The 15,268-nt window shown below is 44.8% G+C and overlaps 1 protein-coding gene across 1 annotated transcript in view; it reads right to left on the bottom strand.

Annotated features, from left to right (window-relative positions):
* Window positions 1–15,268, bottom strand: part of DNAH2 (dynein axonemal heavy chain 2) — a 112,682-nt gene that overhangs the window by 22,558 nt on the left and 74,856 nt on the right. The window contains exons 55-64 of the mRNA XM_008062346.2: window positions 14,722–14,889; window positions 14,300–14,460; window positions 13,889–14,028; window positions 12,618–12,750; window positions 12,388–12,527; window positions 9,290–9,500; window positions 8,952–9,068; window positions 8,613–8,754; window positions 6,388–6,557; window positions 6,132–6,248 (exon numbers count right to left, since the gene is read on the bottom strand). Coding sequence (XP_008060537.1) covers window positions 6,132–6,248; window positions 6,388–6,557; window positions 8,613–8,754; window positions 8,952–9,068; window positions 9,290–9,500; window positions 12,388–12,527; window positions 12,618–12,750; window positions 13,889–14,028; window positions 14,300–14,460; window positions 14,722–14,889 — 1,499 coding nt within the window. The remainder of the gene's footprint in view (window positions 1–6,131; window positions 6,249–6,387; window positions 6,558–8,612; window positions 8,755–8,951; window positions 9,069–9,289; window positions 9,501–12,387; window positions 12,528–12,617; window positions 12,751–13,888; window positions 14,029–14,299; window positions 14,461–14,721; window positions 14,890–15,268) is intronic.

The raw sequence follows: 15,268 nt of genomic DNA, 5'->3' as shown, positions 1-15,268 counted from the left end.
AATAAATATCTTTGAATAGGCATAACACACCTTCACACTGCTATTTCTCCCTCTCTCTCTCTCTCTCTCTGTCAGAATCTCCCTTTGCCACCCAAGGCTGGAGTGCAATGGCACTATCCTGGCTCACCGCAGCCTCAACCTCCTGGGCTCAGGTGATCCTTCCACCTCAGCCTCCCAAGTAGCTGGGACTATAGGTGTGGACCACCACACCTCGCTAATTTTAAAATTTTTATCCCCCCCTCCCCAAAGCTCAGGCTCACATGCAGATGGCTAATTTTTTTGTTTTTATTTTTGTAGCGACAAAGTCTCTTATTTTTTGTAGAGATGAGGTCTCACTATAGAGATGAGGTCTTGAACTCCTGTACTCAAGGGATTCTCCTGCCTCAGCCTCCCAAAGTGCTGGGATTACAGGTGTGAGCCACCACACCCAGCCCAACATGCTGGTATTTCTTGTTTCTCTTTATTTTGTTTACTTAGTGAATAGGTAACAAAAATTTAAAAGGTCCAAGGGCATAAGAGTATGAGAAGTCTTTTTTTTTTTTTTTTTTTGAGAAAGCAGGATTTATTGAGAGGACAGAAAAGCTCCCAGAGCAGAAGGGGACCTGAATGGATTGCCCAAGAAGTCTTCCTCTTAACCCTGCTCCCCACCCAGTTCCCATCCCTAGCCCATTTCTTGAATCTTCTTCCAGAGGTATTTGATACATGTATAAGCTGGAACTGCAGGCATGTGCCACATGTCCGGCTAATTTTGTGATTTATTTTAGAGACGAGCGCTCGCCAGGTTGCTCAGGCTGGTCTCGAACCCCTGGACTCAGGCAATTCTCTTGCCTTCGCTCCCAAGGTGTTGGGATTACAGGCATGAGTCACCCACCGCACCCAGCAGTACTTTTTTTTTTTTTTAACCTTGTCAAGGTAAAAAATGCCATATTTACATTCAGAAACCACAATTAGTTCCCTGTGCTTTGTCTCCAGGCTGGTTATAATGGTTGAACATCACAAACAGCACTGGTGTTATCATGAGCTGGGCACTGGCCCAGTTGCTTACAATGGAGGCACATTCTGATAGGTCATGCACACGCTGAACCAGTTGTTAAATATTTTTATAGTACCTTTGGTTATGCATTTTCCCTTTCAGAAATCCCTTTTGGTTGGATTGTATCTCTTATATTTCGCCCATATTTTCTGTCTTTTTGTATTATGTTCCTTGGTTCTGCCTTGCCACCCTTCTATGGAATGTCATACTTCGATGACGTAAAAATTTCCCAGAAGTCTTTCTTTTTCTCTGTTTGGTTTTTTCTCTTACCACCCTGTTCTTGTGTTCTGGATGTGATTTCTTCTTTAACCACTCTCTGATGATACCAGCTAGATGAAGTTTGCTTTTTGCATTCTTCACTATAAGCTGATTTATCTGGAGATGTCAGCCACACCCTCCACCCTATGCCTCTTCAGGTGATATTTTGGTCAAATATCTTTTATTTCTCAATTTGTTTAGAAGTGAAGCACAGAATAGGGCTGCTTGTTCTTGGTTCCCCCTCAAGAGTATACTTATTTGCAGGCCAGAAAATCCCACTAAGAAGCTTTGAATGAGGCTAAGTTTTATGGGCATGACAGGTGTTTTGACTTAGATGACTGTTGAGACTCTTATTAGCTCAGGTGGTTTTGTTACACTTGTGGGGCTGACTTTCAGTCACACAGCCTGGGTGAAAGGCTTTAAGCTGACTGATCATCTGTTATTCTGACCTTGGCAGAGGAGTGTGGCTTTGTCTACAAGTGTGTGGTTGCTTCTATATAGACAGGATTGTTTGAAGCAAGGCAGCTTCAAGGAAAATGGGTTGGAGCCCCTCAGACCTGCCTGGGCAAAAGAAAGGCGTGGGCTGTCAGGGAGGCCTTGACTAAGAAGTGGGAAGTCTCTGGATAAAGGCTGCTATAACTTACGGCACAGAAACGACCTGGCCTGATATTGCCAACGAGGTTGAAGTAGATCTAGATTGTGTTTTAGCCACTGATGAGCAGAATATGGATCTGCTGCTTTTCAACTGCAAGGCAGTTGATTTTTGTATGTACTACAGGGTCTAGCTTTAAATAACTGCCTCCGGGCCTAGGTAGACAGCACTAGATCAACTGTACGTTATTCAGTTTTTAACTCAGGGCTAAGGAGACAATTGTGTTTAAATCCTTAAATCCATGTGATTTATCCACAAGCTTATAGGCTGAAAGTATTCCCTCTTGCCTGAGATTCATGGTGATACAGTTAGGGTAGGTGGGCTGTGGTATTACCTGCGGCTTGAGGGAATGTGCCTGAGCAACTGAGAGGATTCTGAAGTAGAGGAATGCTATGTCCTGAGACACAAATGGCAGAGGACTCGTTCCCTACAAGACCTGGGGCAATTCCTTCAGCAGCAGCAGCAGCAGCAGCAGCTTTAGTTTAGCAATCTGCTGGAGGTAATTTTCCAGTTAAAATTAGTATGGTGGTGGCTCACGCCTATAGTCCTAGCACTTTGGGAAGCCAAGAAGGGAATATCGCTTGAGGCCAGGACTTTGAGACCAGCCTGGGCAACATAGCAAGACCCTGTCTCTATATTTAATAAATAAATACATATAGACATAAATAATAAGTATGGGAATAAAGGGAAAACCCTTCCTAGGAGGCCATTTTTGTAGGTTTCTGTTCTACAAAGAGAGGCAACAGTAACTGCTGTGGCTGATCACAACTCAGGGCAGGGAACCCAGAACTCAAGGGGAAACTGGAATTAAAATGATATACGTGGGGTTTCTGTCTGGAATGATGAAAAGTTCTGGAACTAGTTAGTGGTGATGGCTGTACAATATGGTGAAGGTACTTAATGCCGCTGAATTGTGCGCTTTAAAATGGCTACAATGACACATTGTATGTGTATTTTGCCACAATTGCTCCCCTCCAAAAAAGAAGGCATATATATGCAAATTTACAAGCCCCCTCAACACAGTAAATACTTACTGGTTGGATTGTTATCTCTTAAATCAATCTATTGCTGGAGATTTCTCCCAGTTAAATTTTTCACAGGCAATGATTTCCACATAACTGACATTCTGGTGAAACTAAAACCAAGATCTTCTCCATGTATCTTCATTTCCTCAAATGCTATTGAATTTCCACTATGGTCTTCAACAATAATAACAACTGGTTTAGCCAGGCGAGGCAGCTCCTTCCTGTGACCCCAATGCTTTGGGAGGTGGAGGCGAGAGGATTGTCTGAGCCCAGGGGTTCAAGACCAGCCTGGGAAACTTGGCAAGACTTTGTCTCTACAATAAATCCCCCCCCAAAAAAAGTAGCTGGGCATGGTGGCACACGCCTATAGTTCCAGCTACTTGGAAGACTGAGGCGGAAGGATCACCTGAGCCCAGCTGGTCGAGCCTGCAGTGTACATGAGCATGCCACTGCACTCTAGCGTGGGTGACAGAGTAAGACTCCAACTAAAAAAAAAAAAAAACCCAAAAAACTGTTTTTTGGGGAACATAATTTTATCTGGAAGTTGTGTATGTTTTATTAACTCTTTTAATTATTTTTTATTCCCAAATGATGCTCATAAGCAGCTTTCATTTTGAACTAATACAGCCTCTGAGGTCCTGAGGAACTATGTCCTTTTCCAGGAGAGACAGCCCAAGCTACAGTTTAAGAAAACTGATCTACCCAGAGAACCCCTCCCATGGTCTGAATGTGCCTCACTCAAATTCACATGTTGAAACTTAATCCCCAGTGCAGTGGTGTTGGGAGGTGGGCATCTGCGAAGTGGTTAGGTCATAGGGGTGAGGCTCTCAGGAATGGAATTAGTGCCCTGATAAAAGAGAGCTTGTGTGTCCCTTCCATTATGTAAGGAGGACACACAGAAGTCACCATCTGTGAGGAACTGGCCCTTATCAGACAGTGAATCTGCTGGTATCTTGATCTTGGACTTTCCAGCCTCCAGAATGTGAGAAATAAATTTCTATTGCTTATACATTATTCAGTATTTTGTTATAGAAGCCCCAAAGAACTAAGACAACCCTTCAGGAGACGGAGCAGAACAAGAAATTGGGGAAGATGGTTTGGGAACTTTAACTTAAGAATGTTGAATTCAGCCGGGCTCGGTGGCTCAGCCTGTAATACCGCACCTTTGGGAGGCTGAGGTGAGTGGATTGCCTGAGCCCGCGGGTTCAAGACCTCATCTGTACAATAAATCAAAAACTAGCCAGGCGTGGTAGCGTGCACCTGTAGTTCCAGCTACTTGGAAGGCTGAGGCGGAAGGATCGCCGGAGCCCAGCAGGTCGAGGCTGCGGTAGCCGGGAGCGGCCACTGCACTCCAGTCTGGGCGGCAGAGTGAGACTCCAACTCAAAAAAAAAAAAAAAAGAATGTTGAATTCTAGATTTTTAACTCACAAAGGCAAGATTGTTTGATTTCAGATTTTCATTTCTTTGAACTTTAGTTTACAAAGGGATTTAATCTTTGAAATTTAATTTTTCCTTGGGTGTTACATTCAAATTATCAGAATTTCTGCGTATTATTATTGTTGTAGTATTCTAATGCTGTCATTTAATTGCACTGCATGGCCTCTGATATGTCGTGTTGGACAATGTGACTATACATAATTTGGAATGTGAAATAGGAAAAAATTTTTCAACCTTGAGGGTACAGTTGCCTTGAAGGAGATTAAGATTCTGTTCTGACCCATTACAGAGCCTTCTGGGACAATGTCTAAGCCAGTGGTTTGTAATCCAGAGTTGGGCCTGGGGGAAATATACTTTCAGGTCCCCCAAAAATGAGTTATGGCTAAAACAATATACTCATGACTTATACTGATATACAATGAAGTTGGGCTCTGAGCCTCTTTCCAGACCTGGGCCCTAGTACTGTGTAGTGTGTACTACCTCTGGAAGTCTCTGACAGGAAAGCTTTTAAAATGCTGAGTCCAAGGCTGTGCCAGGAATTCTTACCTAATGGCCTGGGTTGGGGCCCAGGTATCAGCACAGTCCTGAGATTTTGTTAAAAGATGCATTTGGCAGCACAGTGGCTTGTGCCTATAATCCCAACTGCTCAGAAGGCTGAGGTGAGAAGACTGCTCAAGGCTAGGAGTTTGAGACCAGCCTGGACAACATAGTGAGGCTCTGTATCTATTTTTTTTTTAAGAGGAAAAACTTCACAGCCTTTATCAGTAACAAAGGAGAGATTTTGGTTCCCTATCTGCTTTCTGTTATTAGTTAGGAGTTTTCAAGTGTGGGTATGGTTCCTCTACCAAAAGACCTAACACCAGGTGCTTTATCAATGTTTGTCTAATGAATGAAATTGTTGACAACAAACCCCAGAGGTCCCATTTTTCACATATTAAAAAAAACAACTAATTATTTGGCCCAGGATATGATTCATCTAGGTGAGAAACCTTTCCAAATGGGTTGCTACACCTGTGATTATTCACTCTTGGAAAAAGAGCATATACAAGAGCAAAGGTTTCATGAGCAGTTGGGAGGTGGCAGAGCAGCAGGGATGGAGCAATGGAGGGGCAGGTGTAGACAGAAGCCTGTTCACCCAGCCTGGTCGAGTTCTCTGCACAGGCAGAGCAAGAAGCCCTCAAGGACAGCTTCCCTCCTGACAGTAAAGATGCCTGCAGCAAGAAAAGACAGGGTGAACGAAGGGCAATATGGCACAGACTCTGAGAACTTGGGGTCTAGCCCCAGTTCGGTCAATAACTAGCCAGTGACCCTGGCAAGTCCCTTAATCTTAGTAAACTTCAAACTACTCTTTGTTCCCTGATTACAGCAGCGATATAGACTCTCTTGACCCATCCTCCTGGCAAAGACTGACTTGCCACACAGATTTCATCAGTTACTACCTTAGGTGCCGTCTTCAAAGTCTGTGACAGAGATTGCCAACTCCCAAGTCAGTCTTTGGAAGGGCTCCTGGGTCTCCAAGACTTTCAACCCACTACAATTGACTTAGCTTCCTGAGCCAGAGGCAGCCCAGTCTCAACAGGGCAGAGTTGGAAGGAGACAGGAGTGGAATAAAGTAGGAGAAATGGGAGAGGGATGTAGAATTAGACAGGGTGGGGGGCAAATGGTAATGAAGTGTCCCAGGAATCAGGGAAAGGGACTGCCATGGAAAAGACAGTATGAGGCTCACCTCCCGCAGCTTTTCCTGGGCCTCTGCAAGTGCTGCCTGCTTCTCTTGAAGCTGGGCCAAGGCGGCATTCATTCGGATCCGCTTGGGCTCCACCACCCGATACAGCCGCCCATACAGCTGTAGAGAGACAGCTAGGCTGTGGGGGTCGCCCAGTGACCCACCAATCCATTCACCCCCACCCCTGCTGGGTCTGTGCTTTGGCACTCATCCCAGGCCTGCCCTCTCTGCCCTCCAGCCCAGCCCAGCCACTGCTTACTTCCATGGCCCGCACCCACATGCAGAGGGACTTGGCAGCCAGGGAGACTCGGCCGATGATATCAGGCTGGAAGTCAGGCTGGGCACAGTAGGCCCCAATCTTTTTCAGAACTTTATCTGAGATATTGTCTTTATCAAAGTGGATCAGTGACTTGATGAAGTTCTGTTCCCCTGTGGGATGAAAAGAAGAGGCCTCAGTCAGAGAGCCTAATCCCATCCTCCTTAATCACATTTCAACTCCACTGCTCAGGCATAGCCACATTTTTCCTGGGGTCACTTCCTAAGGCCAAAATATCTGACCTGGTCCCTAGTTCCTTCCTCTGATCTTGCTCCTGCTCTGGGCACCTCTCAGCCCCAGGGCCCTCCATAATCTTTCTAGTGTCTCTCTCATCACTTACCCTGAATGCTCCAACGCTCAACCAAGTCAACCAAGTCACCTATGCCTCATTCTTTCTTTGTGCTTTGCACTTTCTTCTAGGGAAGGGATCATCAAGCCAAGGCTCAAAGGTTTTTTTGGGTGTTTTTTTTTTTTTTTTGAGATAGGGTCTCACTCTTTTGTCCAGGCTACAGTACAGTGGCAAGATCATAGCGTACTGGAGCCGCAAACAAACTCCTGGACTTAAGTGATTCTCCTACCTCCGTCTCCCAAGTAACTAAGACTACAGGCATGAACCTCCATGCCCAGCTAATTTTTAAACAATTTTTGTGGAAATGAGGGTCTTGCCATGTTGCCCAGGCTGGTCTTGAATTCCTGGCCTCAAGCAATCCTGCCTTAGCCTCTCAAAGCATTGGATGAGCCATTGCACCTGGCCCACGCAGGCTATCCTCTACCATGGGAACCCGAAGCAGAAAAAACCACAAGAATGAAACACAAAAATCTTGTTTTCCACTTTCTGATTCTTGTCCATTTAGGGGGCCTGAAGGCATTTCTGACCTTGGATTCTGAAATACTTTTTTTTTACCTTTAAGACAATTTTCCTTTTTTTTTTTTTTTTGCTTATACAGATGCTCCTTGACTCAGGATGAGGTTATATCCCAATAAACTTATCAGAAATTGAAAATGTGGAAAATGCATTTAATACACCTAAGCCAGTGAACATCACAGCTAGGCCCAGACTACCTTAGACGTGCTCAGAACACTTACACTAGCCTACCGCTGAGCAAAGTCATCTAACACAAGCACTGTTTCATAATAAAGTGTTGAATATCTCACATGTTGCATTAAGTACTGTACTGAAAGTAAAACACAATGATTGTATGGGTACCATTGAAAGTTGAGAAATCCACATGTTCTCAACTCATAAATGGACCCTGAACACTTACCATAATAATATAAGACAGGGATTGGCAGTAGTGGGATACTGCTGGTATTAGGGAGGGGACACAACGTAAATAAGGATACCTGATCTCAAACCAGGCAAAATGGGGCCCAAAGGGAGGCCCAAACTTTACCTGTATGATGGCCACTTATATACCTAATCTTAAATTGTACTCCACATCTTTAAAATTTTTAAAAAGTTGAAAAATCATAAACAGAAACATTGTTAAGTTGGGAACTATCTGTATTAAGATGAGTTGTTTTCTATTCCTTACAACCAAATAATTTTTTTTATTTCATACTTAATAACTAACTTCTACAAATGACAAGAAATATAGTTTTTGCTTTTTCTTTTTTAATTAAAAGAAACAGACAACCTTGTAAAAGTCAGAAAATACCAGCAACAAGCTGGGCACAGTGGCTTACACCTGTAATTCCTGCACTTTGGGAGGCAGAGGCTAGATGATCGCTTGAGCCCAGGGATTTGAGACCAGCCTGGGCAATGTGGCAAGACCTCTTCTCTACAATAAATAATTAGCTAGGTATGATGGTGCACGCCTGTTGTTCCAGCTACTTGGAAAGCTGAAGTGGAAGGATCGCCTGAGCACAGCAGGTCAAGGCTGTGGTAGCCATGAATGTGCTACTGCACTCCAGCCTGGGAGACAGAATGAGACTCAGACTCAAAAAAAAGAAAAAAGAAAAGAAAGTAAGAAAGAAAATAAAATACCAGCAACAATCAAAGAATCTTAACTGATATTTATGTCTTCTCCTTTCTACTAGGCTCTATGCTCTTGAACGTGTATACAACACCTCACCTATCCCTATCTCCCCCAGTGTCCAATGCACAGCAAATGATCAATACACACTAGGTGAACCAAAATCATTTATCACATGGTTTTCTAGTTTACCTAGCTGCCTCTTAGCCTCTGCCCACGTGGGCTCATTGCCTCGAAGGATCATGACTGCCTGCATCACTATCTCCACTTGTGCAGGGGGCCGTCCATATGACTTGATCTCTCCTATATCCTTCTTGTTCAGAGACTCCAGGGCCTGGAAAAAGCAGTTCACTGAGAAAGCTGGGCTAGAGTCAACGCAGGTAGTAAGATAGGTCCTTATGGAGACAGGATCTATCTGAGGTACCACCTCTTCTTCCCACTTTCCCAGGACTTTGAGGACAAAGACCAGCCCCATTCCCTTCCTCAGCCCCTCCCACTCCTGGCTCCCATTCTTGCATGCGCCCCTGGTACCCTCATGGCCTCTTCCAAGGCAGGCAATGCCTCTTCCAGATCCTTCTGGGCATTGTCAGCCAGTGCCTGACACTTGACTTCCTCAATTGCAATCTTTTCACTATTGGCTGTTACGGCCTAGAGATGAAAAGAAGACAAGGGTTTTGGTTTTTGTTTTCTGTCCTTGCCTTGGGCAAAGGTCGGGGCAACAGTGTTGGTGGAAAAGATGAAAGAGAAAGCTAAAGAAAATTTAATGAGGGGAACTTGGGTCCCCTGATGCAATAGCTAGAAACCCAGAAGCCTCTCTGGGAGACACTGGTGGGAGTGGGTGTAGGGGCAGGGCCAGCATGGGTCCCGACCTTCTGCTGCTCATCCGCTTCTCGCTTCTGCTGCACAATGATGACCAGGTATTCCTCACACTGTTTCTGGAACTCAGCCACCTTTTTCTTGGCATCTTCCAGCTCCAACGACATCATTTGCACCTTTTCCCTAGTTTCATCAATCTTGAACAATCCTGTCCGCAGCTTATTGGCTTGGTCCAGCAGCTCCTGTCGCTTTTCTCCCAGCAACCTGGGGAGGGAGTAGGAATAGGGTCCATAGAGAGGCTCAGCTCCAGGAAAGATGGGTGTCCTGCATCGTCCACCTACCCCAGTATGTCTCTGTCTTCCTTTTTGCTGCCCCCCCCCCACCAACCTGGTCAGGTTTTTATCACTTCCTGTCTGGATCATTGCCAAATGCCTCCCAAGGGGTCTTCTTACTTTTGGGCTCTCCTCCTCCTGGTTTATTCTATGTGCCACTGTCAAAACCAGCTAGTAAAATACTGTTTCCATCACATCACTTCCCCTACGTGAGAATCTTCCTGTTTTCCATGGTGCAGCAGACGGATGGGCTGGCCCAGAGGGGGTGGCCCTCCCTTGGCTCAGCCTGTTTTTTCCCTTTGGGGATGAATGTGGGCCCAGTGTTGCCACAATTTCTGATTTCTAAAGAGAAGCTAGAAATCTGGATATTTTTAAGGTTCCAAGTTTCAAATGTAAGCAACTCATTCAAAACATTTTCAGCATTGTTCAGGCCAAAAACAAAACAAAACAAGGTTATGTGGGTTGTTTTTGGTATTACGTGAGAAAAGATATAGAAAGGATTTATGATGGTGACCCAGAAATAGTAAACAGAAGGTAGAATGTAAGCCTATGCACCCGGAGAAGACAGGGTCTTAATTTTGTTCACTGGTATATTATAAGTACCTAGAATAGTGCTGGTACATAGTAGGTGCTCAAAAAATGTGTTAAATGAACCAATAAATGTTGACTATCATTATTATTACAAATGACTTTTTCTTTACCTTGATTAAAATACTGAATCCAAAAATGATTTCTTTTTTTTATATTTCTCTTATATCCTTAAAAGCAGATTATTATTGAATGCCTAAAAGAAGACACTCAAGGCTAGATGAGGTGGCTCATGCCTATAGTCCCAGAACTTTGGGAGGCTGAGGTGGGAGGACTGTTTGAGCCCAGGAGTTTGAGACCAGCCTGAGCAACATAGCAAGTCCTCATCACTATTTAAAAAACAAAAACAAAAAATAAAAAAATTAGCCAGGCATGATGGCAAGTACTCGGAAGGCTGAGGTGGAAGGATCATCTGAGCCCAGGAAGTCGAACCTGTGCACTATACTTCAGTCTGGACAACAGAGTGAAACTGTGTCTTAAAAAACAAAACAAACAAACAGACACTCAATAACTTGAATGAATATAAAATTCTTGGGAATGATGGAATGGTATTGTAATTTATAGTAAGAAGTATACTCATATATTTGGCCTTCATGTCCATTTCCTGGCACATAACTCCTAAAACCCTTGGCATCTCCAAAGTGATGAGTCTTTTTGTATCTTAATGAGTTGACTAGTGGCTGAGGGCTCCTGGATACCCCCCAGAATGGGGGTTGGCTGCCAGGGGAACTAACCATGTAAATAGAGGGTTGGGGCACTTTCAGTCCCATCCTCTGACTTCCAGGGAGAGGAGAGGGGTGGAAGGTTGAGTTGATCACCAGTAGCCAGTGGTTTAATCTATCATGCCTATGTAATGAAGCCTCCTTAAAAAACCAAAACGACAGAGTTGGGCAGGCTTCCAGCTTGATGAACAAGAACACATCCACATCCTGGGAGGGTGGCATGTCCCAATCCCATAGAGACAAAAGCTCCTGCTCTCAGTACCCTTAGGACTCTCCCCCTATGTTCATTTGTATCTTTTAAAATGTCCTCTTCGGTACATCAGTGATAGTAAGTAAAGTGTTTCCTTGAATTCTGTGAGCTGCTCTAGCAAATTAACTGAGGAGGAGGAGGAGGAGGTGGGAACTCTTAATTTACAGGCAGCTGGTCAGAAACACTGGTAAAAGAGCCCGGAGCTTGTGGTTGGTGGCTAAAGATGGGGAGGGCAGTCTTGTAGAACTCCAACTCCAGATAGATCGTGTCGGAATTGAGTTCACTTGCAGGACATCCAGTCAGTGTCCCTCCAGCTTGGTGTTTGGGGAAAATCCCACACACATCTGGTGTCAGAAGTGCCATACAGTTGGCCTTCTGTATCTGTGGGTTTCACATCCATGGATTCAACCAACAGTGGATTGAAAATATTCGGAAAAAAAGTTACATCTGTACTGAACATGTACAGACTTTTTTTTCTTGTCATCATTCCCTAAACAAAGTATAACAACTATTTAGGTAGCATTTACATTGTACTGGGTACTATAAGTAATCTAGAGATGATTTAAAGTGTACAGGAGGATGTGTGTAGGTCATATACAAATGCTACACCATTTTATATTAGAAACTTGAGCATCTGGGGATTTTGGAATCCGTGGGAGGTCCTGGAACCAATCCCCCATGGATACGGAGGAACAACTACATTGTGTTGAGTAAGACAGTAAGGAAAACACTTTGGTTTTTTTCTGTCTCATATGGGTGGAGAGTCTAGAAGGCATTAAAGGCAGAGAGGAAAGAACTGCATATATTATGGCAATGTTCCAGTCATATTATGGTTGGAAAAAGACAGAGAAACCTTATTCCAGAAAATTAGGGTAGGAGCCAGGCACAGTGGCTCATGCCTGTAGTACTAGCTACTCAGGAGTTTGAAGCTGCAGTGAGCTATGATCATGCCACTGCACTCCAGCCTGGGTGACAAAGTGAGACCCCATCTCAAAAAACAGTAATAATAATAATAAGGGTAGAGAGTGTGTGGAGAGGGGTCTTGGGATGGGTCCTCCCACTGGAAGCCTGAATTCTCCATTACTAACTTCCTGGGCAAAACTAAGACCTTTATGTCTCTTCTCTACCACATTAACACCCAGGTCCTTGAGTTGGCCCCATGTCCAGATCCTGGATATTTCCATTACATCATTTCATGAATCACTACCAAAAGACACCAAGCTCCCTGGCCCTCCATGTTCCCAGCTCTCCCTTCATACTTCTTATATCCAGACACAAGTTCCAGATAATTGGTGGGTGTGACATAGTTATGTCTTCGCAGTTCCAACAGCATCTTCTGGGAATACTGAGCCACTGACCAGTGCATGGTGACAAAGATCTGGGCCACCTTCCTATGGATCTGAAACAGTGATTCAGGATGAAAAGGCAGATGGAGACCAGATGGGAGGGAGGTAGGAGGTGGGATGAAAGATAGGGAGGAGGGGCTCACATTCTCCTGAGTTCCCAGGTCTACTCCCATGAGGTACTTCTCAGCCACTTCTAGTAGGGCCTCTTGGGGCCACTCTGAGAACCAGTTGATGGTTGTACAGTTCACCAAGGCTGGGTACTGACGGATCCAGTTCCTGGGGAAGGGTTTTGAGAGGCAGAAAAATCCATGCATAGACACAGTCTCCAGTTACTGGCTTTATCACATATGTTTACCCACTTGCCAAGGACCTAAATGCCCCATCATCTTGCTTCTGAATCTCCTTGTCCAGATTCTATCCCCTCAGAGTTAGCTCTGTGTAGCATTTAGAAACAGGTTCTAGAGTCAGAAAGACCCAGTTCCATACTTTCTAGGTATGGATCTTGAGAAAGTATCTACCCTCTTTGAACATCAGTTTCCTCATCTCTAAAATGGGAATAACAATACATACTGACTAGAGTTGCTGGGAGACTCAAGGAGGGGACACATATAAAATGCTTAGCATAGCACCTGGCACCTGGAAAATACACCAGATACCATACATATTAAAAACAAAAACAAAATAGTAATCCAGATTGGCTCCCTGCACAAGTTCTCTGACCTCCTCATAGTTTCTGATGCCCTTAAAAATCTCATCATACCAAGAATGAGTAAAGAAAATGTGGAATATCCATACAATGAAATATAATTCAACCTTGAAAAAGAAGGAAATCCTGTCACATGCTACACAGATAAGCCTTGAGGACATTATGCTAAGTGAAGTAAGTCACAAAAATACAAATACTGCACAATTCCACTTATATGGGGTATCTAAAGTAGTCAAATTCATAGAGGCAGAAAGTAGAATGGTGATTGCCAGGGGCTGGAGGGAGTAGGGACTTGTTTAATGGGTACAGAGTACTACTTAGGGAAAATGAAAAGTTCTAGAGATCTATTGTACAACAATGTGAATATACTTAACACTACTGAACTGTACACTTAAAAATGGCTAAGATGATCAATGTTATGTTGCATATGGGTGTTTTGCTACAATTAAAGATTAAAAATGACAAAGCAAAACAAAAACACCAACCCCCAAAAAAAAAAAAGAAAATCTAATCATACCAGAAATGAATGGATAACTCTCAAACCAACTGAGGGAACTTCCTGAAAAAATGGAGATGGACAAGGCAGGTGGGAAAGCCTGCAGTTATTCATGACACTAACTTCCAGGAGGCATGGGAGGCCAAAAGCAGGGAGGAGGTGCACAGGAAGAGTGTTGGGTACATAGGGGGAAAGGATGCAACAGGAGTCACCTGAAGGGGTCCCCCACGGGGCTGAGGCAGAGCACAATGTGCAGGTTGTTCCGCACACGCTCAATGAAGTAGGCGAAGAGGCTGTCCGATGACTCAGGTACCTGCTCCGCCCGAGCCTGGTCTATGATGTGTGACTGGATCTGGACAGAAGCCACCAAGGGTCAGAGGCCTGATGTTTCAATGGCAGAATTAGCAGGGGCGGCTGGTTAGGCTGGGCTGATGAGATGTGGATTTTAAAGCAACAATGCCCAAAGCAGGGTCCCTGGAGAGGACCTTCAACCTTATGAGGGCTGGGAGGTGAGATGGATAGCAGGAGTGATACAGCAACATGTTCTTGGGAGCTCCAGCTCCTCAGGGGTTAGTTAGGTAGGCAATAAAACCAACTGGTAGTGGTTGTGGAAGGAAACATACCTCTTCAAATTCATCGGTCTTGTAGAGGTTGGGGACTTCGCCTGAGCTGAGGATGTTGTTGATGTCCTCAAGGAAGGATTCATCCACAATTTGGGTATCCACAAAAAGGAAGGACATGGTCTTGAGTTCTACCCCGGCGTGGTGATACAAACGCTTGATATCTGGTCAAATGAGGGGAAGAGGAAGAGGGAACTGAGCAGACTAGTATCAGATTCCCCATCCTGCTTTACTCCTCTTCCTAGATTTGGGAACCTTCCCCCTAGCCTGCAGCACATACATAACACTATCCTATACCAAACACAGGCCAGGCACAGCTCACTGTCTGGCTTCCATCTCTCCCCTCTTGTCATCTCAGGAATATGGGCATCTGATTTTTCAATTCCATTCCCAATTCCTCCTCTGTTTCAGAAATCCATCCGTACCTTCTCGAAATTCCTGCTTCCGATAATGTTTGGTGACCTCGATTTGGAAGGTGATGTACTCACAGATGGACGAAGCCAAGCGTGCCAGACTCTGGCGTCCGCTGCCCCCAATGCCCACCAAGAGCATGTTGCCCCGAGGCTGTCCAATCACTCGCACGATCCGAGTGACTAGGGGTGGGGTAGATGATGAGGGTAATGAGTTTGCTGAGAAAACTCAGGGGATTTTCAGGCCCCAGGCTATGGATTGGTGCCCCTGAAACTGAAGTAGAGGAACCAAGAGGTATGGGGAGAGGTTGGTGCCTAATAAACACACTTCCCAGCCAGGCTCAGTGGCTCAGCCTGTAATCCCAGCGCTTTGGGAGGCTGAGGTGAGTGGATTGCCTGAGCCCACAGGTTCGAGACCCACCTGGGCACCTTGGCGAGACCTCATCTCTACAATAAATCAACAAAATAGCCGGGGGTGGTAGTGCGCGCCTGCAGTTCCAGCTACTGCAAGGCTGAGGTGGAAGGATTGCTGGAGCCCAGCAGGTCGAGGCTGCGGTGAATG

This window comes from Carlito syrichta, unplaced genomic scaffold, assembly GCF_000164805.1.
Source record: "Carlito syrichta isolate Samal-C Ts95f unplaced genomic scaffold, Tarsius_syrichta-2.0.1 Scaffold305688, whole genome shotgun sequence".
NCBI classification, from domain to species: domain Eukaryota; kingdom Metazoa; phylum Chordata; class Mammalia; order Primates; family Tarsiidae; genus Carlito; species Carlito syrichta.
Note: the sequence above shows the minus strand (reverse complement) of the source record. Positions and strands in the feature narration are given on the sequence as shown.